This window comes from Cetorhinus maximus, chromosome 23, assembly GCF_964194155.1.
Source record: "Cetorhinus maximus chromosome 23, sCetMax3.hap1.1, whole genome shotgun sequence".
Classification (NCBI taxonomy): domain Eukaryota; kingdom Metazoa; phylum Chordata; class Chondrichthyes; order Lamniformes; family Cetorhinidae; genus Cetorhinus; species Cetorhinus maximus.
This window is the reverse complement of record NC_135901.1, coordinates 22,001,468-22,027,737: the sequence shown is the minus strand read 5'-3', so window position 1 is coordinate 22,027,737 and position 26,270 is coordinate 22,001,468. Positions and strand designations below refer to the sequence as shown.

Below are 26,270 nucleotides of genomic sequence, written 5' to 3'. Positions count from 1 at the left end.
TTAAAGCAGAAACAGAAGCAGATGTGATAGTTCCCAATCAATCACAACGTAAACTGAAGTGGAATTGGAGCAGCTGGATTAGAATCATAATGCAGAATCAATAATAAACTGAGACAATTCATTCAAGGATAATGGAAAACATTGGAGAAAAATGGAAATGGTTTGATTCTGTGAGGGTGAGGAGAGGTTTGGTAGATAAGGATGTGGTTTCTGTAGTAACTAGTTCTGCCCTCTCACAAGGAAGCAGGCTGTTAGATGTCGTAAGTGCCACCACTAAGCTGAAAAGATAAAATCAAGACTTTGTTTGGACAATGAAGTCGAAATACAAAGGAAAAGTCTATCAGTTTGGTGGCAGTTGTAACTTTTAGGGTTACTAGTAAATAATAGCTTCGCAATCCTGCCTCTGAGTCAGAAACCGCACTGGTGAGTGGAGACGGCTCTCCAGCTCATTCTGGGTTGATATCAGGCAGGATAGGTGTGTCCGGCGGGTCTGGCTGTCCATTCCCAGTGTGTGAGTTGTGAGCTCATCAATTTCTCCCGGTTGAAGCCGGACCAATAGATCAGCTGGAATTAAATGGTTCCAGGCACGGAGTTAAGCAGTCTGTGAATTCTTCAACAAATTCACATTATTCCCCAAGGGATGAGTTCAAAGAGAAACAATCACTACAGTGTGTGATTTCCTGAAATAATTCCTGCTGTCTGTCTTGAATGAATCCATTTCAGTAATAAATGTTGAAATGTTTGCTCCACACCCACAGGGTTTCATCTGTTTAAAGCCACAAACAGAAAGGTCCAGTTTTCTCCTGGAGTTTGAGACAAATCAGCTTTCAAAATGATGCAGAGTTTCAGCCAATGAGGGAGATCCGGGCTCAGCCCTGCCCTTCACTCACTCCGATTGGTTGGAGGACCAGCCGCTCCCACTTGGTCCTCCAGTCTTATCCCTTTCTCTATTGGTCCTGAGCTGCCGTCAATCAGCCGGGCATTGTGATCTGGAGCATGCGCAGTGCGGATGATGTTTTTGGACAGACGCTTGTTTGTCTCATCTTCAGGCGGGAAGGAGGCGGATAAGCGGAGGCAGCGTTAGGGGCAGTGGGTGGGAGGGGAGGCTTCACAAACACCCAGTGGAGGACTCAACACCCTCAATAAAAAAGTACCGGGCCCGCCTTTGCAACGAACGGAACGGCAGCTGCGGGCTTTCTCCCGGTGCCAGGCCCGAGTGGACAAATGTGGGTTAAGGAAGGAAATGCAGCAATGGATTTGTTAATGAGAAATTATCTTTAACTCACTTTACTGATCCTGGAGCAGGAGGAGAGAATGGTGTGAATTTCTATCCTGGACTGACACTGATGGATTTGTTAATGAAAAATCATGTTTAACTAACTTGCTGGAGTTTTTAGAAGAGGCAATAGAGAGGGTTGATGAAGGCGATGATAACATGGATTTTCAAAAGACATTTGATGAAGTGGCACACAACAGACTTGTGAACAAAGTTATAGCTCATGGAATAAAAGGGGCATTAGCAACATGGCTACAGAATTGGCTGAGCGACAGGAAACAGTCGTTGGACGTTTTTCAGGCTGGAAGGTTTGCAGTGGAGTTCCCGGGTATTTCCTCAACTGTGAGATTTTTCTGACTCCAGTGCTTATGATACCTTTCCAGCTTCAGGCTCCAGCAGGCGGTAATATTGAAAACTGAAATTATTTCAGTTATTGTTTCAGAGAATTTTTTGACTAGTCATCTACAATTTAAGGCTTTTAGTGCTATGCTCTGTTATCTGTGAACATTTCCATGTCTTTGCGGCTGGTGTGGCTCCTTTAAGTGGATCTGATTCCATATCCATCCATTGCTCTGTTTCATCTCTGCCCTCCCTGATCACCTCTCTGTCATTGTCTAACACCCTGTTTCTAATAATAGGCGTATTTTAGCTGTGATTAGTATTTTACTGTTACTTCTGCTGACCATGTCTGAATGAGATTCCCACCACTGCCCATCTCCCGGCCATGTGCTGCTGACTTAGCAGTCTTATCTCCCCACAGTACCTTTCATTGTCAGGAATTGTTTTTTCCTGCACTATAATCCATTTCTCTTCCACTTCTGAGCTTATACTGACATGCACATTTTGTGTTATTTTTATTGCCCATAATTCATTCTACAGCCCCCCCAAATGTTAACTCTATTTCTTTCTCCACAAATACTACCAGTCCTGTTGAGTATTTCCAGCACCTTCTGTTTTTATTTCAGATCTCCAGCATGCGCAGCATTTTGCTTTTATTTAAGTGTGTGACTTGGAGGGGAACTTGGAGGTGATGGTCTTCACTCACACTTGCGATCCTGGTCCTTCTAGATGTAGAGATTGAGGGCTTTGGAGATTCTGTCAAAGTTCTGCTTGATTGTAGATATATAAAATCCCCCTCCTTCAGCCCCTGCCTCTCCCATCTCTCTCTCCCTCCTCCCATAGAGGCCAGAGTCTTGTGCAGGCCCAGACCGGGTGACAGGTTCTCTTCCCTGAAGGACATTAGTGATCCAGTTGGGTTTTTATAACAACCCAGCAGCATTCATCATCACTTATTCCTGGTGCCGGCCCCACAAATTACCAGATCCATTCAGCTTAACTTCACAACCTGCCTTTGTGTTTTGGTCGGTATTCTCTCACTTCCTTTTTTCTACATTAAATCAATTTCACAGGGTATTAGAAGGGGAGGATTTGCAGTCAGAAACTCAAACCCAACATCACATCAATATCTGACAGAGTTGCTATCTTTATCATAACTTGTATATTATTCGATGTTAATCATAGAAGGAAAAAGTACCATTAACAGTGGAGAGAAACCTTACAGGTGTTCTGTGTGTGAACAAGGCTTCAGGCAATCATCTGGCCTGTTGAAACACAAGTGCAGTAACACCGGGGAGAATCCATGGAAATGTTGGGACTGTGAGGAAGGATTCAATTGCCCATTCAAGGTGGATATTCATCTGGGCAGTCACACTGGGGAGAGGCCATTCACCTGCCCCATGTGTGGGAAAGGATTCACTACCTCATCCCACCTGCTGACACACCAGTACATTCACACTGGGGAGAGGCTATTCATCTGCTCTAAGTGTGGGAAGGGATTTGCAAACTCATACAACCTGCTGAGACACTGGTGAGTTCACACTAACGAGAGACTTTTTAAATCCCCAGACTGTGCAAAGTGCTATAAAAGTTCCCAGGAACTGATGTCCCATCAACATGTTCACGCTGACGAGAGATCATTTAGCTGCTCTTAATGCGGGACTGGATTCAAGCGATCATCTAACCTCACTAAACACCAGCACATTCACACTGGGGAGAGGCCATTCACCTGCTCTGACTGTGGGAGGAGATTCACTTGTTCATTCCACCTGATGACACGCCAGCAGGTTCACACTGGAGAGAGGCTGTTCAACTGCTCCAAGTGTGGAAAGAGATTTGCTAACTCATACAATCTGTTAAGACACCAGCGAGTTCACACTGAGAAGGAACCTTTTAATTGCCCAGACTGTGGGAAGTGCTATAAAAGTTTCCAGGAACTGATGCATCATCAACATGATCACACTGATGAGAGATCATTCAGTTGCTCTCACTGCGCGACTGGTTTCAGGTGATCATCTCAACTCACTGTACATCAGCGCACTCACACTGGGGAGAGACTGTTCACCTGCTCCAGGTGTGGGAAGGGATTCACTCAGTCATCCAACCTGCTGACACCCCAGCGAGTTCACACTAATGAGAGACCTTTTAAATGCTCAGACTTTGGGAAGTGCTATAAAAGTTCTGGGGAATTGATGCCCCATCAACGTGTTCACACTGACGAGAGACCGTTCAGGTGCTCTCACTGTGGGACTGGGTTCAGGGACTCATCTGACCTCACTGTACACCAGTGCACTCATACTGGGGAGAGGCCGTTCACCTGCTTCGAGTGTGGGAAGGGATTCACTACCTCATCCAACTTGCTAACCCACCAGCGAGCTCACACTGGGAAGTGGACATTCACCTGCTCCCACTGCAGGAAGGGATTCACTTGTTTATCTCACTTGTTGACACATCAGCGAATTCACACTGGTGAGAGGCCGTTCATCTGCTCCAAGTGTGGTAAGAGATTTACTCACTCATTCAACCTGTTCAGACACCAGCAAGTTTGCACGAACGAGAGACCTTTTAAATGCCTGGACAGCAGGAAGTGCTATAAAAGTTCTTGAGAACTGATGTCCCATCAAATTTTTCATACTGACTAGAGACCGTTCAGATGCTCTCACTGTTGGATGGGGTTCAGGCGATCATCTCAACTCACCGTACACCAGCGCATTCATACTGGAGAGAGGCCATTCACCTGCTCCGACTGTGGGAAAGGATTCATTCAATTAACCTACCTGATGGCACACCAACGTATTCACACTGGGAAGAGACTATTCACCTGCTCTATGTGTGGGAAGGGATTCACTCACTCATCCACACTGCTGAGACACCAGCAAGTTGACAAGTAACAACAGTGATTGGATTTTGTTGTCAATCACATCCAGGATTGAACCATGTTCGTTGGGCATCGTGTCTGCTGATGTTAATAAACTCCAGCCCAGCTTGATGTGATAATATTCTCGATAAAGTCAAATACATTAGCTTTATGTTAAACCCAAAATGTGTTAAGTCTTTTAATATCACTAACACAAGTTAGTTTCTTTTGAAGCGCTCTCCCTCTCCCCTGTCTCCTCCATCCTCACCCCCAGCAAGGGTGAGAATTCATTGAACTTCTTTGTCACTAAGATTGAGACAATCCCATCAGCTGCCTCTGCTGCTTCCCTCCCCTCCACTGGCCCACCGGGACGAACTGCTTCTAAAGTTGCCCCACTCCAAGCCCTAAACCCGCATCTTTCTCTACCTTTTCCCTATCTACCCTCATGCCCTCTCAGAGCTCATCTTGTCCATGAGACCCACCTCTTCACTCAATCCTTTTCCCACTAAACTGCTGAACACCCCGCTTGCCCATGTTCACTGATGTTGTTCGCAGTTCCCTTTTTTCGGGTACGGGGAACAAAAGAACATAAAAAACCTGAACAGGAGGAGATCATTAAGCCCACTGAGCCTGCCCTATCATTCAATAAGATCTGATCTGATTGTGGCCTTAATTCCACTTTCCCACCTACCTACATAATCCTTGACTCCCTTGAAGATCAAAAATCTCTTTAACTCAGCCTTGAATCTATTCAATGACCCAACCCCCACTGCTCTCTGTGGATGAGAATTCCAAAACTAACGACGCTCTGAGAGGAGAAATTCCTCATATCCTCCTCGTATCTTCACATGAACACACCTGTGATTGGATAAGAGCCACATGATTGTGTAGTGAAATGTACATGGACAGTTCTGATTGGTAGCCTCAGGGGAGTGAGTTGGGGGTGTTTCCAGCATAAGAACAGTCCTCTCAAGGGGTTTGGTGCAGTGGAGTAAAAAACAAAGGGAAGAAGACAAAGAAATAAGAAAGAAGCAAGAAACCTGGAAACTCCACAAGAAAACCGGAAGCTATGAGGAAAGAAGTGCACTCTGCTGTCCAGATATGATACGGGAAGTATAGACCTCACGTTGTTCTGTAAATCACTGCTTGAACTTTACCTTTAGTCTGGTAGTTTGTCCTGCCTTTCTCTTAATAAAGCTGCTCAATAGCTGAACTTTATTGTCACGTCCGATCCTGTTGTAAGGGGTTCAATCCCTAAAACCTGCGAGTTCACACCAAGGAGATGCTGTTCATCTGCTTCATATGTGGGAAAGGATTCACTTGTGTGTCCAGCCTCACTGCCCATCGAGTTGTTCACTCTGAAAAGAGACCTTTTAATTGTTCTCACTGTGGGAAGAGTTTTAAAAGCTCGAAAGATCTGATGAAATACCAACTCACTCACACTGGAGAGAAACCATTCACCTGCACTGTGTTGGAAAGGATTCACTCAGTCACTCAACCTGCGGGCACACCAGCACATTCACATCTAACTGTATTGGTTGGATTATATTGTTATTCTGGCCACTGCCTGAGCCTGAACCAAACTGTTCATCACCTCAGCATCAACTTCACCCCGAGCTGATTTTCTGACCCATATCCGTTTCATCACCAAAGCTGCCGACTTCCACCTCTGTCACATCCCCCATCTCTTCTCCTGCTTCAGCCTATTTGCTGCTGAAACCCTCATTCATCACTTTTCTCCCTCTAGTCCCAAGTATTCCAAAGATCTCCTAACCGTCCTCTCATATTCCGCCTGCTGTAAATCTGGAACACTGGTGCCTGTATCCCAACTCACAGTTAGTCCCATTACCCCTATACTCACTGAACTACATTATTTCCCAGTCTGGCAATGCATTTCAATTTTACAATTCTCAGATTTTATTTTAAATCCCTCCATAGTCTCACCCCTCCCTATCCCCGTAACCACCTCCTTCCCGACATCCCTCTGAGATCTTTCTGCCCCTCCAATTCTGGACTCTTGCACATTCCTGATTTTCATCCCTCCTCCAGTGCCAGACCTGCATTCAGCTGCCTGGATGCTAAGCTCTGGATTCCCTCCCTCACCATCTCCACCTCTCTAACTTTCTCTTCTCTCCTTTAAGAGGTTCCTTAAAACCTGCCTCTTTGACCCAGTATTTGGTCACCTGTCCTAATTATCTCCTTCTGCATCTTGGTGTTGAGGTTTGTTTGATAAAACTCCTGTGAAGCACCTTGGGATGTTTGACTATGTTAAAGATGCTATATAAATTGAAGTTTTTATTGCTGCTGTTAATCACATTTACGACTGAACCATCTTCATTATAACAGTTGGAGTTTGTTGCTGCTGATGTTCATAATCTCTTTATAACGGGGCTGGATGTTAAAATTCTAGATATATGTTTTAAATAAGTTTTGTTTCACACACGCTGTGATGAATTTCTGATTTCTCCTTGATAAGACTAGACTAATTGATGTCCTGTTGCTTATTATTCAGTTTGTTGTTATGTTCTCCTTTCATACTCCAGATTATTTCAGTTACAATCCCAGGTCCCCAAACCTGACACTGAATTTCCCTGCTCATTAAACTGTTATTCCCTCAAATGATCCCTGCTGTCTGTCCTGAATGAATCCATTTCATTAACAAATGTTGAAATGTTTCCTCCACACCCAGAGGGTTTCATCTGTTTAAAGTCACAAACAGAAAAGTCCAGTTTTCTCCTGGAGTTTGAGACAAATCAGCTTCCAAAATGATGCAGTTTCAGCCAATGAATGAGATCCGAGATCAGCACCGCTCCTCATTCACTCCGATTGGTTGGAGGACCAGCCGCTCCCGCTCGGTCCTCCAGTCCCGCCCCCTCTTCCTATTGGTCCGGAGCTGCCGTCAATCAGCCGGGCATTGTGAGGTGTCAGTGGGTGGGAGCGGGTTCAGTGGATCAGATCCAGGTTCTCTCTGGGTGAAACCCTGAAGGAGTTGAAGGAGCAACTCAGAAATAATTCAACATCCCACCTCCAATCGTTTAAACATTTCAAGAAATCAACTTGCTGGAGTGGAGGCATATTTAAACACTTGTGAGTAAATGTGTTGGATTTTCTGGAATTTTATTATTAGTTTCAGTCATTCAAGGAAACATGAGAGTGGGGGCAGCTCTTAAAGGGACAGACACAACATCCACTGGCGATAGTTAAAGAGACCATGTTTCCTTAGCATGATACATAGCATCAGATCAGATCAACTCCGGGTTCCGATATCAGACCTCTGGGGGTCAAATACTTGGAGACTCGAGTGTCTGTAATATTGAGCACTTGGGAAAGAAGCTGGAGTGGAACCAGAGAGTGTTGAACTTAGCCCAGACTGAATCAGTGCCTTAAGGAGAGGAGAGAGAGCGAGAGGAACAAGTGAGTGTCGAACCAAACCCAGCCGGAGTCAGCACCCTCAGGGAAGGAGAGATAGAGAGGAACCAGTGAGTGTGGAATTGAACCCAGTCAGAATCGGCACCTTTGGGAGAGGAGTAGAGAGAGAGAAGAACCAGTGAGTGTAGAACCAGAGAGAGCGAGAGGAACCAGTAATTGTAAAATTGAACCTAGCCGGAGTCAGCACCTTCACGGGAGGAGAGAGGATCCAGCAATCCTGTGAATTTAATCTGAAATGAAACAGTTTGTGTAATGTGATCAAGGAACAGCATTCAAAAATAATTGAGAAGGTGGAAATAAACCAGGTCCCACAGGACGAATAAACTTAGAATAATGTGGGTTTTTTAAAAGCTGCTTTGACATTAGAAACTGTTGCAGAAGTAAAACAGGATATGTTTGAACAGGACAGAGGAAGTTGGTGAAGGGGCTGCAACTAGATTAACAATCTTAGGAAATGGCGTGAGACACACAGTAGCCTCCCATACAACTGATTAATTGAAAAGAATTTCAGCCTCTAATTTTGCTCCATTCAGCAAGACCCGTATGAAAAGATGACATTGCTGAATCATAAGAATCATTGTACAGTGAAGAAAGAGGTCATTCGGCCCATCGGGTCTGCACCAACTCTTTATAAGACCAATCCAGTTTGGCCCACTGCTCCACTTTCCCCATAGTCCTGCAGTCTGTTTCTGCTTCAAGTTTTTATCGAATTTCTTTTTTCGGGTTACTATTGAATTTGTATCCACTAGGCGGTCAGGCAGTGCATTCGAAATCCTAACTAAATTCTGCCCTTTGCCTCGTATTATCTCTCCTCATTCTTCTGCCCAGAATATATCACCTCACACTTTGCTGTGCTGAATTTCATCTGCCATGAGCCCACCCATTCCACCACTCTGGTTCTGTCCTTTTGAAATCTATCACTATCGCCCTCACTGTTTTCTACACTTTCAAATTTTGTGTCATCTGAAAGTGTTGACATTGTTCCCAGTAATCTCTAATCGAATTCAGTAACGTGTAATCAAAAACAGCAGTGATCCTGAAGCAGAACCATGCGGAACTCCACTGTATACCTCCAGCAACCACAGTCTTTTGGGGTGGTTGGTCCAGGTTGGTTCACCTTTTATGTAACAAGTTGTTTCTGATTTCACTGCATAAAGTGTGTATTAAACAATGACTGAATGTCTAACACAGGCACTATGGACACAAACCCAGTTACCCCGAGAAAATACATGCAGCTGGACAGTCACTGAACTGAATTCTGACCACAGAAAGATCACGCAACAAAAACAAGACTGAACATGAGGATAAGGCAGAAACACGAGCAGATGTGATAGTTCACAATTAATCACAAATGCAAACTGAATTAGAATGAACATTGGAGTAGCTGGATTAGATTCATAATGACTAAGCAATAATGAACAGACATTTCTTTGTAGGATAATGGTTAATGCTGGTGAAACATACAAATGATTTCATTCTGAGAGGATGAGGAGAGGATAGATAAAGATGTGGTTTCTGTAGCTACTGTAGTTCTGCTCTCTCACAAGGAAGGCGGTGGTTAGATGATATAAGTGCCACATTAACCTAAAACATAGTGGAGATAGAAAGGAGGAGAGCCAGTCAGTTTGGTGGCACTTGAGGGTTTTAGGGTTGTTAATAAAAAGTAACTATTAGCATTAAGTATTGCTGAAAAAAGAGACATGTCTAACTTTTCATCTTGCACTCATTAGGACACTCGCAAGAATACCAATATAAGGGAGAAAATAATGTATACTGTATATAAAGAGAGTGTTGATTGGTTGGCAAGTGGTGTTGCCATGGAGAATGCATCACTGATGGTGACTGACAGCTAACTGCCAAGCAATGTTTGAAATTTAAACGAGGCAGCTTGACCCTGACTGGTCAAGGAATTGCCCCGAAGAATGAGCCCAAGAATGGCTGTCATTTATTTTGTTTAGCTGAAATAGGCGCAATGTGTGTACAAGGGGATGTTCGCTGATGATTGCACAATGTTCAGCACCATTCGTGACTCCTCAGATACTGAAGCAGTCTATGTCCAAATTCAGCAAGACCTGGACAATATCCAGGTTTGGGCTCACAAGTGGCAAGTAACATTCACGTCACACAAGTGTCAGGCAATGACTATCTCCAACAAGAGAGAATCCAGCCATCACCCTTTAATGTTCAATGGCATTACCATCACTGAATCCCCCACTATCAACATCCTGGGGGTTATCATTGACCAGAAACTGAACTGCACTAGTCATATAAATACTGTAGCTGCAAGAGCAGGTCAGAGGCTAGGAATTCTGCGATGTGTAACTCACCTTCTGACTCCCAAAGCCTGTCCACCATCTACAAGGCACAAATCAGGAGTGTGATGGAATACTCCCCCCTTGCCTGGATGAGTGCAGCTCCCACAACACTCAAGAAGCTCGACACCATCCAGGACAAAGCAGCCCGCTTGATTGGCACCACATCCACAAACATTCACTCCCTCCACCACTGACGCACAGTCGCAGCACCATGTACCATCTACAAGATGCACTGCAGGAATTCACTAAGGCTCCTTCAACAGCACCTTCCAAACTCATGACCACTAGCATCTAGAAGGACGAGGGCAGCAGATAGATCACGACCTGGAAGTTCCCCTCCAAGTCACTTACCATCCTGACTTGGAAGTATATCACCGTTCCTTCACTGTCACTGGGTTAAAATCCAGCACTGTGGGTGTACCAACACCACATGGACTGCAGCATTTCAAGAAGGCAGCTCACCAACACCTTCTCAAGGGCAACTAGGGATGGGCAATAAATACTGGCCCAGCCAGTGAAGCCCACATCCCATGAATTAATTTTTAAAATGTTCTTTCTGTCTGTAAAGAACAGGGCCCTGTGTATTAATGTGTGTAGCTTCCAGTACACGCACTCTCCATGGCAACATCACTTGCCAACCAATCAGCACTCTCTTCACATAGAGTATAAGTTGTTTTCCCCCTTATATTGGTATTCTTGCGAGTCCTGATGAGTGCAAGATGAAAAGCTTAGATATGTCTATTTTTTCAGCAATACTCAAGTTCTGTACTACCAAACGACTAACAATTAATATTTCTGCCTCTGAGTCAGAAACCCTACTGCAGACAGTCCTGGTGAGTGGAGATGGCTTTCCAGCTCATTCTGGGTTGATATCAGGCAGGATAGGTGTGTCCAGCGGGTCTGGCTGTCCATTCCCATTGTTGGAGCTCATCGAACTCTCCCGGTTCTTGAAGTGTTTGTTCCACGCCCACATAGTTTCATCTGTTTAAAGCCACAAACAGAAAGGTCCAGGCTAAAGGCAAAGTACTGCAGATGCTGGAAATCTGAAACAAAAATAAAAAATGCTGCAAAAACTCAGCAGGTCTGACAGCATCTGTGGAGAGAAAGACAGAGTTAACGTTTCGAGTCAGTATGACTCTTCTTCAGAGCTTCTTCAGAAAGGTCCAGCTTTCCCCTGGAGTTTGAGACAAATCAGCTTTCAAAACGATGCAGAATTTCAGACAATGAGGGAGCCGGGCTCAGACCCGCCCCTCATTCAGTCTGATTGGTTGGAGGTCCTCCAGTCTCACCCCATCTTCCTATTGGTCCGGAGTTGCCATCAGTCACTCCCCGGGCATTCTGATCTGAGCATGCGCGGGCCATGTTGACAGACGGTAAGAGAGCTCGAGCGAGCGGGTTTAAGATGGAGAGTTTACAAAGACCGAGTGCGGATCCAGAGCCCAAATTAAAACCGGTCAACATTTTCCATCTGAGACACGAATATGAAACTGTGAACGTTATCCCGGTCCCCAGCGCGACTACCGGGTTTCTCCCTTTGCCTCCAGTCTCTCACCTGCGCAGTGTCAGCTCACACAGGGAGTGTCTATAAATGGAGGAAATAAGGACAATGGGTCAGGGAGCGTTAATATATGGAGGAAAATGGCGATGGGTTAGGGAGCTTCTGTTAATAGAGAAATAATATTGATGGGTCAGGGATCATCTGTAAATGGAGGAAAAATGGTAAAAGTTAGGGAGCATCTGTAATTGAGGAAAATTTGTAATGGTCAGGGAGCACCTATAAATGGAGGAATAATGGAGATGGGTAAGGGAGCGTGTAAGCATGCAGCAATAATGGCAATGGTTAAAGGAGAGTCTAGAAATGAATGGAAAGTAGCAAAAGGTCAAGGCGCGTCTATAAATAGAGGAAAAATAGCGCTAGGCCAGGGACTGCCTATAAATGGAGAAATATTGGCATTGGCTCAGGGAAAGTCTGTAAACGGAGGATAATGGTGATGGGTCAGGGAGTGTCTATAAATGGAGGAAAATGGTTTTGGGTCATGGAGCACATATAAATGAAGGAATAATGATGGTGGGTCATGGAGCATTTATAAGTGTTGGGTCAGGAGTGTCTCTAAGTGGAGCAGTATTGATGTTGGGTTAGGGGGTGTCTATTGATGGAGAAATATTGGTGTTGGGGACTAAATGGAGGAATAATGGTAATGGGTCATGGAGTATCCCTGCTGATGGGACAGATAACTCATAGAATCATAGAATGGTCGCAGCACAGAAGGAGGCAATTCTGCCCATCATGTCTGCCCTGGTTCCCTGCAAGATCAATTGACTTAATCCCAGTTCCCTGATTTTTCCCTGTAGCTCTGCACTTTTTTTTCTTTTTCAGTTAATGATCCAATTTCCTTTCGAATGCCATGACTGAATCTGGCTCTGCCGCAATTTCAGGTAGTTCATTCTGGATCCTAACCACTCGCTGCATGAAAAGGTTTTTTCTCATGTTACCATTGCTTCTTTGGCCAACTGCCTTAAATCTGGAACAAAAACAGAAATACCTGGAAAAACTCAGCAGGTCTGGCAGCATCGGCGGAGAAGAGCACAATTGACGTTTCGAGTTCTCATGACCCTTCAACAGAACTAAGTAGAAATAGGAAAGGGGTGAAATATAAGCTGGTTTAGGTGGGGGGGGTGGGGGTGGGGAGAGAGAAGGCGGGGGTGGGGGGGGGGCGTTGTTGGGACAAGCAAGCAGTAATAGGAGGAGATAACCAAAAGATGTCACAGACAAAAGAACAAAGAGGTGTTGAAGGTGGTGATATTATCTAAAACAATGTGCTAATTAAGACTGGAGAGCAGGACAAGCAAGGTAGCTCTAGTGGGGGTGGGGTGAAATAAACCATGGGTGGAATACATTTAAAAATAATGGAAATAGGTGGGAAAAGAAAAATCTATATAAATTATTGGAAACAACAAAAGGGAGGGGGAAGAAACGGAAAGGGGGTGGGGATGGAGGAGGGAGTTCAAGATCTAAAGTTGTTGAACTGAATATTCAGTCTGGAAGGCTGTAAAGTGCCTAGTCAGAAGATGAGGTGCTGTTCCTCCAATTTGCTGTTCCTCCAATTTCCTCCAATTTGGCACCAGCTATGCCTGTCACTTTATGGGGTATGTGGAACATTCCTTGTTCCAGTCCTACTCCGGCCCCCTCCCACAACTCTTTCTCCGGTACATCGATGATTACTTCGGTGCTGCTTCATGCTCTCGTCGGGACCTGGAAAAATTTATTAATTTTGCTTCCGATCTCCACCCCTCCATCATTTTCACCTGGTCCATCCCTGACACTTCCCTTCCCTTCCTTGACCTCTCTGTCTCAATTTCTGGTGATAGACTGTCCACTAATATCCATTACAAGCCTACCGACTCCCACAGCTACCTCGACTACAGCTCCTCACACCCCGCTTCCTGTAAGGACTCCATCCCATTCTCTCAGTTCCTTCGCCTCCGTCGCATTTGTTCTGATGATGCTACCTTCAAAAACAGTTCCTCTGACATGTCCTCCTTCTTCCTTAACCGAGGTTTTCCACCCACGGTAGTTGACCCTCAACCGTGTCTGGCCCATCTCCCACGCATCCGCCCTCACACCTTCTCCTCCCTCCCAGAAACATGATAGGGTCCCCCTTATCCTCACTTATCACCCCACCAGCCTCCGCATTCAAAGGATCATCCTCCGCCATTTCCGCCAACTCCAGCATGATGCCACCACCAAACACATCTTCCCTTCACCCTCTCGGCAGCATTCCATAGGGATCGTTCCCTCCGTGACACTTGGTCCACTCTTCCATCACCCCCTACTCCTCAACCCCCACCTACAGCACCTCCCCATGCAAACGCAAAATATGCAACACCTGCCCCTTCACTTCCTCTTTCCTCACCGTCCAAGGGCCCAAACACTCCTTTCAAGTGAAGCAGCATTTCACTTGCATTTCCCCCAACTTAGTCTACTGCATTCGTTGCTCCAAATGTGGTGTCCTCTACGTTGGAGAAACCAAACGCAGACTGGGTGAACGCTTTGCAGAACACCTTCGGTCTGTCCACAAGCATGACCCAGACCTCCCTGTCGCTTGCCATTTTAACACTCCACCCTGCTCTCTTGCCCACATGTCTGTCCTTGGCTTGCTGCATTGTTCCTGTGAAGCTCAATGCAAATTGGAGGAACAGCACCTCATCTTCTGACTATGCACTTTACAGCCTTCCGGACTGAATATTGAGTTCAAAAACTTTAGATCTTGAACTCCCTCCTCCATCCCTACCCCCTTTCCGTTTCTTCCCCCTCCCTTTTGTTTTTTCCAATAATTTATATAGATTTTTCTTTTCCCACCTATTTCCATTATTTTTAAATGTATTCCACCCATGGTTTATTTCAGCCCACCCCACTAGAGCTACCTTGCTTGTCCTGCTCTCCGGTCTTAATTAGCACATTGTTTTAGATAATATCACCACCTTCAACACCTCTTTGTTCTTTTGTCTGTGACATCTTTTGGTTATCTCCTCCTACCACTGCTTGCTTGTCCCAACAACCGCCCCCCTTCTTTACCCCCACCCCACCCCCCCCCCCCTTAAACCAGCTTATATTTCACCCCTTTCCTATTTCTAATTAGTTTTGTTGAAGGGTCATGAGGACTCGAAACATCAACTTTGCTCTTCTCCGCCGATGCTGCCAGACCTGCTGAGTTTTTCCAGGTATTTCTGTTTTTGTTTGGATTTCCAGCATCCGCAGTTTTTTGTTTTTATGCCTTAAATCTGGGCCTCTTGTTCTTGATCCTTTCATCAATGGGATCAGTTTCTCCCTATCTACTCAGTCCTGATCTCTCATGATTTTGAATACCTCCATAAAATCTCCTTTCAACCTTTTCTTTTCAAAGGAGAGCAACCCCAACTTGTTCAATCTCTCTACATAACTGAAGTTCCTCATCTCTGGAACCATTCTTGGGAATCTTTTCTGGACCGTCTCAAATATCTTCACACCCATTTTAAAGCATGGTGCCCTGAGCTGAAACTAGTGTTCTCTACTGGTTTATCATAACGTCCTTGTTTTTGTATTCTATTGCCCTGATTATAAAACCCAGGATCCTGTATACTTGATGGACTATGCTCTCAACACTTTCGATGATTTGTGTGCACATACTCCCAGGACCCTTTTCTCCTCAAGCACCCCTTTAGATTTGTACCCTTTATTTTACATTGTCCATTTGCCTTCTTCCTACCAAAATGAGTTTCTTAATATTTTTCTGCATTTAATTTTCATCTGCCACTCGTTCACCCTTTCAACCAATCTATGTCATTTTGAACCTTAACACTATCCTCCTCAAAGTTCGCATGTTTTGGGCCATCTGCACATTTTGAAATTGTGCCCTGTACACCAAAGTCTAAGTTGTCAATATATATCAGGAAGAGCAGGGCTCCAAACATTGACCTTTGGAGAAACTCCATGATAAACCTTTCTCCAGTCCGAAAAACAGCCCTGCACCACTAATCTCTGTTTCCTGTCACTCAGCCAGTTTCGTATCCATTTTCTGACGGCCTTTTTTATTCCATGAGCTCTAACTTTGCCCACAAGTATATTCTGTACCCCTTTATCAAATGCCTTTTGGAAGTCCATGTACACCATATCAACGGCATTACCCTCACCTTTCCTCTCTGTTACCTAGTCAAAAAAGTCATGAAATATCTTTCCAATTGCAGACTTCGGCATCTGTTTTAAAACTGAAATTGATTCGGAGGTCTATATTTTTGATTATTTATCTGTAACTTGGAGTTTTTAGTGCTATGTTCTGTCATCTGTGAGAGGTTCCATGTCTCTGGGGCTGGTGTGGCTCCTTTACTGAATCCATGTCCACCCATTGCTCTATTTCACCTCTCCCCTCCCTGATCACCTCTCTGCCATTGTCTGCCTTCCTCTATCTCTAATAATAGGCGTATTTTAGTTATGTTCAGTATTATACTGTTGATTCAGCCAACTGTGCCCAAATGAGGTTTCCACTGCTGCCCATCCCCTGACCATGTGCTTCTGGCTTCCCAGCTTGATCATCCCACAGTATCTTTCAGAGTCAGGAATTAGTTTTCCTGCGCGATCGTCCATTTCTCTTCCACTTCTGAGCTTATATTGACCATGAGATTCGGCATCATTTTTATTCCCCATAATTAATTCTGCACACCCTGAAACATTAATTCCATTGCTTCGCAGATACTGCCTGACCTGCTGAGTATTTCAAGCATTTCCCTCTATTTATTTCAGATTACCAGAACCCGCAGTATTTTGTGATATTTTACTACAGTCGTTGCTCACAGAATCGAGTCCAGAAAGACAGGTGGAACAAACAAGAGCTGGTTTGTAGCAGGATGGGCACTGGTGACAGAAATTCGTCCCTGACCTCTAGTGCAGGTCTTTTTTCAAAGGGTCATTGAATCATTGAATGGTTACAATACAGATGGAGACTATTCAACCCGTCCTGCCTGTGCTGGCTCTCTGCAAGAGCAAATCAGCTAGTCCCACTGTCCTGCCCTTTCACTAACAAGACCAGCAACAGATATTACCAATCCCCAGTTTCCTGTGGAGAAGATGATGCTTGAACTTCTTGAACCGCTGCAGTCCATGTGGGTGAAGATGCTCCCACAATGCTGTTAGATAAAGAGTTACAGATTTTTTTTCAACCAGTGATGTTGAAGGAACAGCGACATGTTTCCTAACCAACAACAACAATATGTATTTATATCACGTCTTTCATGTAATTGAACCTTCCAATGTGTGTTCACAGGTGAATAAAAAGTATAAAGAGATGTTAGGATAGGTGACCAATAGCTTGGTCAAAGAGGTAGGTTTTAAAAAGCATCTCAAAGGGTTGCGAGGCTGGAGGAGATCACCCATCACAGGAGGGGCGAGATCATGGAGCGATTTGAAACAAGGATGAGAAATGTAAAATTTAGCTGCTTCTTAACCCAGAGCCTTTGTAGGTCAGCGAGCACAGGGTGATTGGTGAACATGACCTGGTGTAACTAAGCACATGAACAGCAGAGCTTTGGATGACCGGCCGGGAGTGCATTAGGATAGTTAAGTCTCGAGGTACAAAGGAATGGATGATGGTTTTTGCAGCAGATAAATTGCGACTAGGGTAGGGTTGGGCAATGTTACTGAGGTGGAAATAGGTGATCATGATGATGATGCAGATATGTGGTTTGAAACTTAGTTGGGGGTGAAAGATAACATCGAGGTTGTGAATAGTCTGGTTCAGCCTCAGACAGTTGCCATGGAGAAGGATAGAGTCAGTGGCTAGGGAGTGGAGCAGGGACTGAAGCTAATGGCTTCAGATTTTCCAGGGTTTACGTGAAAGACATTTCTGTTCATCCAGTACTGAATGTCAGACAAATCAGGATGATGTGCGACTTGGAGGGAACTTGGATGTGATGGTGTTCACATACACCTGGTCCTTCTAGGTGGCGGAGGTTGAGGGTTTGGAAAAGACTGTCAAAGTTCTGGTCAAGCTGTAAATGTATAAAATCTCTCTCCTGCACCCACTGCCTCTCCCATGTCTCTCTCTCTCCTTGCATAGAAGCCAGAGTCTTGTGTATGGCAGGTGGCAGGTTCCGGGTGGCAGGTTCCCTTCCCTGAAGAATGTTAGTGAACCAGTTGGGTTTTTGCGACAGTCCAGCAGCTTTCATGGTCACTTTATCTTCATGCCAGTTCCACAAATTACCAGATTCATTCAGCTCACGTTCACAACCTGCCTTTATGATTTTTGTGGGCTCTCTTTCTCACTCCCTTTTTTCTTTCCAATCAAATTGACAGGCTATTAGAAGGGGAGGATTTGTAGTCGTGCAACTAATCAAACATCACATCAGGATCTAACAGAGTCACCCAATTTATGATAACCTGAATATCATCAGATTTTGAACATGGAAGGAGAAAGCACCGTTCACAGTGGGGGGAAACCATACACGTGTTCTGTGTGTGGACAAGGCTCCAGCCAATCATCTGGCCTGTCAAAGCATAAATGCAGTCACAGTGGAAAGAAGCCGTGGAAACGTGGAGACTGTGGGAAGGGATTCACTCATTCATCCACCCTGCTGATACACCAGCGAGTTCACACTGGGAAGAAAACATTCACCTGCTCCGTATGTGGAAAAGATTTCTATCAGTCATCAAATCTGTTGGCACACCAGCAGCTTCACACTGGGGAGAGGCCATTCACGTGCTCCGAGTGTGGGAAGAGGTTCACTCAGTCATCCAATCTGAGGACACACCAGCGAGTTCACAGTGGGGAGAAACCATTTACTTGCTCTGAGTGTGGGAAAGGATTCATTCAGTCGTCCTACCTGATTGCTCACCAGAAAGTTCACACTGGGGAGAGACCATTCACCTGCTCCGAGTGTGGGAAGGGATTCGCTCAGTCATCCTACATGATGATACACCAACGTTTTCACTCTGGGGAGAAGCCATTCACCTGCACTGAGTGTGGGAAGCGATTCACTACCTCATCCAACCTGCTGTTACACCAGCGAGTTCACACTGACGAGAGACCTTTTAATTGCCTAGACTGTGGAAAGTGCTTTAAAAGTTCTGGGGAACTGATGACCCATCAACGTGTTCACACTGACGAGAGACCGTTCAGGTGCTCTCACTGTGGGACTGGATTCAGGAAATCATCTCAACTCATTGTACACCAGCGAGTTCACAATGGGGATAAACCGTTTACCTGCTCCGAGTGTGGGAAGGGATTTGCTGAGTTAGCTACCCTGCTGAAGCACCAGCGAGTTCACACTGGGGAGAGACCATTCACCTGCCCCGACTGTGGGAAGGGATTCACTCAATCATCCAACTTGCTGAGACACCAGCGAGTTCACACTGGGGAGAGACCATTCACCTGCTTCGAGTGTGGGAAGGGATTCACTCAATCATCCCACCTACTGACACACCAGCGAGTTCACGAGTAACTACTATTATTTTGTTTACCTGTTAACCACATTCAGGACTGAACCATGTTCAATGGGATCTGTTTTCTTCCTTCTAAAAAGGAAGATGGTTGTGGTTATTGGAGGCCAATCATCTCAGCCCCAGGACATAGCTGCAGGAGCTCCTCAGGGGAATGTCCAAGGCTGAACTATGTTCACTTGCTTCATCAATGACCTTCCGTCCATCATGAAGTCAGAAGTGGGGTTGTTCACTGATGATGTCTTGCATCAAGAATTCAGGGAGTTAGGCAGCGGACTAAAAAGCAAGACCTCTTGGGTTGTAATCTCTGAATTACTTCCAGTGCCACACACTAGCGAGCTAAGAAATAGGAGAATAGCGCAGATGAATACGTGGCTTAAGAGTTGGTGCAGGAGGGAGAGTTTTAGATTCCTGGATCACTGGGACCGTTTCTGGAGAAGGTGGGACTTGTACAAGCAGGATGGTCTACATCTGAACAAAAGCGAGACTAACATCCTTGCGGGCGGGTTTGCCAGTGCTGTTGGGAGGAGTTTAAACTAATTCGGCAGGGGGAGGGGACGCAGAATGTTAGCAGAATAGGGACACATTATAATACAGTCAAACAATCAAGTCAGAGGGAGTTCAGCTGCATTAAGTTTCAAGGGAGTAAGGCAAGGCTGGATGGCCTCTACTTTAATGCCAGGAGTATTACAGGTAAAACGGATGAGTGAAGGGTGAGGATTTGCACATGGAATTGTGATATAGTAGCCATCACTGAGACGTGGTTGAGGGAGGGGCAGGATTGGCAGCTCAACATCCGGGATATAGAATTTTCAGGCGAGACAGGGGAGAGGGTGAAAGAGGAGGAGGCATTGCATTATTAGTTAAGGAGTCAGTTACTGCAGTAAGGAGAGATGATATCTTGGAGGGGACATCGAATGAAGCTTTGTGAGTAGAGCTTAGGAATCAAAAAGGGGCAGCCACATTGATAGGTGTTTATTATAGACCCCCAGATAGTCAGCGGGAAATTGAGGACCAAATATGTGGACAATTTGTGGAGGTGTGTAAAAACAATAACAATAGGATTATATTAGGAAAGATTAGGATTATATTAGGTGATTTCAACTTTCCCAACATTAATTGGGATAGACATAGTGTTAAGGGCTTGGATGGAGTGAATTTCTTCAAATGTGTGCAGGAGAACTTTTTAGGTCAACATGTAGAGGGTCCAACAAGGGACGGCACGGTGCTGGACCTAATTCTGGGGAATGAAGCCGGACAGATGGCTGAGGTGGTACTGGGGGAGCATTTTAGTGATAGCGACCACAACATGGTACAATTTAAGTTTGTTATGGACAAAGAAATCGACAAGTTGCAAAAAAATGTTTGGGATTGGGGGAGAGTGGATTTTAGTAAAATAAGACAGGATCTGGCCAAGGTAGACTGGGATCAGTTACTTGTGGGGAAATCAGAGGATCAGTGGGGGGCGTTCGAAAAGGAAATGGGGAGAGTACAGGCTCAACATGTTCACTCTAGGGTGATAGGAAGGAGTGACAAGCCCAGAGAACAATGGATGACCAGAGATATTCAGGTTACGCTGAGAAGGAAATGTGAGGCTTTTAGAGGGTACAAAGGAAGCAAATCAGCAGAGGCATTAGTGGAGTTCTGAAAGTGCAGGGTGGAGCTTAAGAAAGCAATTAGGAGAGCAAAGAGCGGATATGAGAAAACTCTGGCTGGTAAAAATAGGTAAAATCCCAATATATCCAAAAAGCATATAAATGGGAAAAGGATAACCAGGGAAAGAGTAGGGCCCATTAGGGACCAAGGGGGCAATCTATGGGTGGAGCCAGAGGACATCGCTAGAGTATTGAACCAATACCTCACATCTGTCTTCACCCAAGAGAATGAAGATGAAGGTATGGAACTCGGGGAGAGAGACTGCGAGGTTCTTGAGCAAATTGATATAGGGTGTGACAAGGTATTGGAGATGTTGGCAGGCTTAAAAGTGGACATATCTCCAGGTCCAGATGATTTGTGCCCCCGACTGATGAAGAAGGCAAGGGAGACGATCGCACGGGCTCTGACCCAAATGTTTAATTCCTCTTTGGCCATGGGGGAGATGCCAGAGGACTGGAGAACAGCGAATGTGGTTCCGCTATATAAGAAGGGTTGTAGAGATAAGCCAGGGAACTACAGGCCAGTGAGTCTCACGTCAGTGGTTGGGAAACTGTTGGAGAAAATTCTGAAGGAGAGAATCTATCTCCACTTGGGGAGGCAAGGTTTAATCAGGGATAGTCAGCATGGCTTTGTCAGAGGGAGGTCATGCCTAACAAATTTGATTGAATTTTTTGAGAAGGTGACCAGGTGTGTAGGTGAGGGTAGTGCCGTTGATGTAGTTTATATGGATTTCAGCAAAGCCTTTGACAAGGTCCCACATGGGAGACTTATAAAGAAGCCAAATGCACATGGAATACAGGGTAATTTGATAAGGTGGATTCAAAATTAGCTTATTTGTAGGAGACAGAGGGTGATGACAGAAGGATGCTTTAGTGACTGGAAGCCAGTGTCCAGTGGCGTATCACAAGGATCTCTGCTAGGTCCCATCTTATTTGTCGTTTATATGTACGGCATAGATAACTATGTGGGAGGTAGAATTAGTAAGTTTGCGGATGACACAAAGATTGGCCGGGTGGTTAATAGTGAGATAAAAGCAAAAAACTGTGGATGATGGAAATCCAAAACAAAAATAAAAATAAAAATACCTGGAAAAACTCAGCAGGGCTGACAGCATCTGTGGAGAGGAACACAGTTAACGTTTTGAGTCCGTATGACTCTTCAACAGAAGAGGTTGAGTGTCTTGGGCTACAGGAAGATATAGACGGGATGGTCAAATGGGCAGATAAGTGGCAGATGGAATTTAACCCTGAAAAGTGTGAGGTGATACACTTTGGAAGGAGTAATTTGACAAGGAATGGCATGACACTAGAAAGTTTTGAGGAACAAAGGGAACTTGGCATGTGTGTCCATAGATCTCTGAAGGCGAGAGGCATGTTAGTGGGGTGGTGAAAAAGGCATATGGGACACTTGCCTTTATCAATCGAGGCATAGATTACAAAAGTAGGGAGGTCATGTTGGAGTTGTATAGAACCTTGGTGAGGCCACTGCTGGAGTACTGTGTGCAGTTCTGGTCGCCACATTATAGGAAGGATGGGATTGCACTTGAGGTGGTGCAGAGGAGATTCACCAGGATGTTGCCTGGGATGAAACATTTAAGTTATGAAGAGAGGTTGGATAGACTTGGGTTGTTTTCGTTGGAGATCAGAAGGCTCAGGGGAGACCTGATCGAGGTGTACAAGATTATGAGGGGTATGGACAGAGTGGATAGGGAGCAGCTGTTCCCCTTATTTGAAGGGTCAGTCACGAGGGGACACAGTTTTGGTGAGGGGCAGATGAGAGGAAAACCTTTTTTACCCAGAGGGTGGTGACAGTCTGGAATGCGCTGCCTGGGAGGGTGGTGGAGGCGGGTTGCTTCACATCCTTTAAAAAGCACCTGGATGAGCACTTGGCACATCATAACATTCAAGGCTACGGGCCACATGTTTGTAAATGGGATTAGATGGGTAGGTCAGGTGTTTCTCATGTGTCAGTGCAGACTCGATGGGCCTCTTCTGCACTGTGTGATTCTGTGATTTAGCACCTTTCACACCATCAAAACATCCCAAAGTGATTTACAGTCAATGATGCATTTTGGAAGGAAGTTTATGTTGCTCATTCTAAGTGGTACAATTTTAAACAGACGACAGGAACAGAGTGACCTGGGAGCTTAAGTGAACAAATCCTAGAATACGACAGGGCAAGTTGATCAAACTGTTTGAATAAAGCTAATCGGAGCCTTGGATTTATCAATAGGCATGGAATGCAAAAGCAGGGCAATTTTGATTATCCTGAATCCTTATAAAGCTGGGGTTAATCCTCACCTGAAATATCGTGTTCAGTTCTGTGCACCACACTTTAGGAACGATGTCAAGGCCTTGGAGAGTACGTGGAAAATTTACCAGAATAGTATCAGGGATGAGAGGTTTCAGTAATATGGAGAGACTGGAGAAGCTGGGATTGTTCACTTTGGAGCAGAGAAGGTTAAGAAGAGATTTAATAGAGCTGTGGGCGTTTTTGAAGATTTTTCATCCACATAGGGAGAAATTGTATCCATTGGCAGGATGGTTGGTAACCGCAGAAGATAGATTTAAAGCAATTGGCAAAATATCCAGGGTGAAGATGAGGAGAGATTATTTTTCTCTGAGTTATGATGATCTGGAACACATTGTCCAAATGACTGGTGGAAGCAGATTCTGTCGTAAGTCTGAAAACTGATTTGGAATTTTATTTAATAAGGAAAGATTTGGAGGGCTATCAGAAAAAAGCAGGGGGTGGGACAGATTGGTAATGTTTTTATAGACAATCCAGGCACATGGGGCTGAATGGCCACCATCTGTGCTCTATGATTCTGATATGATGTTTACTGTGAATCATTTCATTATTATATTCTATAATATTATTACAAATCATAGAATCTCCTAATAGAACAGCAGAGAAGGAGGTTCCATCCAATTACCTCACATGACAGCTCACAATGCCTGGATGATTGACGGCAGCTCCAGACCAATAGGAAGAGGGGGTGGGACAGGAGGACCAAGTGGCAGTCCCTGATTCTCCTGTAAGTTCTTTTGAACTTGAATTCCAATTTTGTTCATTTGAGACTATAACCAATCAGGCAACCGGAGACAGTTTAATGAAGTAACTCAGGAAACTTTAACAAATTATAAGTTGATACTTAGCACAGCTAGGCAGTGACTTTACAGGCGTACCATAGTTCTTGTTTCCCAGTTCAGCTTTGGGCACAGGTCAACACTCAGTCTTCTCTATGGCTTCTGACCTTCTGCTTTCAGCTGACAAACAGTCTTCAGTTTCAAATTCAGCGTGCGTTGGTCAGTGAAAGCTGCTGCTTATTAACTCTTTCAAAGCCACAACCCACTGCGCAATCAATTATGTTATTGCATTCTGATTGGTCTAAACGAGGTGAGGCTATTTTCTAATTGGCTTAAGGTGTGCATGATCAATCTGTGATTGGCCTCAAGGGTGATGGTCATCAATTGATATTGCTTCTCAATAGAGATTATTTCTGTTATTTTAATAACTTCTTGCTCAGACAAAAGGGTGTATCATGATATCTTCCTGTGACCATTTGTTTAGGATAGGGGAGGCATGCTATCATGTCCTCATGAATGATACCCCGAGCTCATCTTCTTAGAACCCTTATCAATAGCTGTTTTTGCAGGCCATCTGCTGGGTGATGATTTTCTCTCTGTGGTTGTTGGTAATTGGAATGAGTTACTTTACTTTTAAAACAAAAGGATGATTTGGAAAAGTTGCTTATTACCATAAAACTATGTAGGCCTAATACAAAAGATTGCAAAGTACTAATACTTAAAAGTTATACAGAGTATGTATGAAATATAAGTGGAGCAGTAATCAGTGTTTAAAATGTAAGGTAGTAAGTCTCCTTATACATTCAATTAATACATAGTCTTGAATGATAAATGTCTATAAAGATTACACAGTTACAAAACTAGTCACACATTGTACCAAAAGTTAGTTCTTAATACAAAGAATACATTGAGTCAAATTTAATTGCTTTCTTCTAAAACACTACAAAGTAAAACTAGCTTAATGTCAGACACAGCTGTTGCTATTCTTTCTCTCCTACCTTCCCTCTCCTGGTAACACCTGGTTCTGATAAGGTTCTAAAATGTGGTGGAATATAAGCTTGCCCATTCAACCGTGAAGGCGGCTACTCAATGTGTCTCTCTAATATGGAGATAAGTGTAACAAGGGTCTCTTCATCAGTTGTTATAATTAACTCACTAGTATATTACCTCATTGTGTTTAAAATCCCATTGTGTCCTCTCTATCAAATGAAGCCAAGCAGAGTCATGTGATATTCACCACTGGTGTTGTCCATTGGTTACAGTTTAAAAGGATAGTATACTACCAGGTTAAAAAATCAATATGCTTTAATTATGTGATCTAAACTAAAAATAATCATTAAATATCAATTTTCCCTACAAGGCCCATCAAACTGTCATTTACTTTGTTGAAGAGTCATGCAGACTCGCAAAGTTAACTCTATCTTTCTCTCCACAGATGCTGTCAGACCTGCTGAGTTTTTGCAGCATTTTTGTTTTTGTTTCAGATTTCCAGCATCCGCAGTATTTTGCCTTTATCTTAGTGTCATTTACTTTGGCTATCTTCCTCAGTGAGCTGCAAACTGCTCACACCAGGTCCAAACTACAACTACTAAAACTCTCAGCAAACATCAAAATGAATTGATTCTTCTTAAGCCCACTCCTTAAGCTCCACCATCTCCATGATGATGTGACACAGGTACAAATGCAAATTAACTAGCTTTTAATTTCAAAGCTTTCCTTAATCCTGAGAAACCGTGAATAACAACTTTTACTGGAATAAGTGTGAGTGACATGTCTCCAGTTCTTTAGCTAAGGCCACCTGGTGTTTTATGATCTAATCTTTCATACTGTTATACTCTTGAGTCAACATGGCCCCAACATTTTATTTTTCTTTATTCATTCATGGGTTGTGGGTATCGCTGTCTAGGCCATCATTTATTACGCATCCCGAATTGCCCTTGAGAAGGTGGTGGTGAGCTGCCTTCTTGAATGACTGCAGTCCATGTGGTGTAGGTACAGCCACAGTGCTGCTAGGAAGGGAGTTTCAGGATTTTGACCCAGCGACAGTGAAGGAATGGTGATGTATTTCCAAGTCAGGATGGTGAATGGCTTGGAGGGGAAATTCCAGATGGTGGTGTTCTCATGTGTCTGCCGCCCTTGTCCTTCTCTATGGTAATGGCCATAGGTTTGGAAGGTGCAAGGGAGCCTAGGTGAGTTCCTGCAGTGCATTTTGTAGATGATGCACACTGCTGCCACTGTACATCAGTGGTGGACGGAGTGAATGTTTGTGGATGGGGTGTAAATGAAGGGGCTGCTTTGTCCTGGATGATGTCAAGCTTCTTGAGCATTGATGGAGCTGCACTCA

General features: G+C 44.4%; 3 protein-coding genes across 4 annotated transcripts in view; 2 read left to right on the top strand and 1 right to left on the bottom strand.

The window, feature by feature from the left end:
• LOC144697438 (uncharacterized) overlaps positions 1-26,270 on the bottom strand; it is a 47,033-nt gene that overhangs the window by 19,155 nt on the left and 1,608 nt on the right. The window lies entirely within an intron of this gene.
• LOC144697314 (uncharacterized) lies at positions 1,075-5,682 on the top strand. 2 transcript variants are annotated; one of them, XR_013580333.1, is made up of 2 exons: positions 1,075-1,678; positions 4,255-5,682. XR_013580333.1 is itself a non-coding variant. In XM_078569291.1 (2 exons), the coding sequence occupies exon 2, from the start codon at positions 3,805-3,807 to the stop codon at positions 4,216-4,218; it is 414 nt and encodes a 137-aa protein (XP_078425417.1). In that variant the 5' UTR covers positions 1,075-1,678; positions 3,182-3,804; the 3' UTR covers positions 4,219-5,682. The 2 variants fall into 2 exon arrangements, 1 of the variants encoding a protein (XP_078425417.1); XM_078569291.1 differs by having other exon boundaries at positions 3,182-5,682.
• On the top strand, positions 18,132-19,922 carry LOC144697034 (uncharacterized). The gene has a single exon (XM_078568816.1). It carries the CDS (start codon positions 18,146-18,148, stop codon positions 19,181-19,183), a length of 1,038 nt encoding a protein of 345 aa, XP_078424942.1. The 5' UTR covers positions 18,132-18,145; the 3' UTR covers positions 19,184-19,922.

Coding starts and splice junctions, on each gene's coding strand:
- LOC144697314 (XM_078569291.1), top strand. CDS start 3,805: ATGCCCCATCAACGTGTTCACACTGACGAGAGACCGTTCAGGTGCTCT.
- LOC144697034 (XM_078568816.1), top strand. CDS start 18,146: ATGGAAGGAGAAAGCACCGTTCACAGTGGGGGGAAACCATACACGTGT.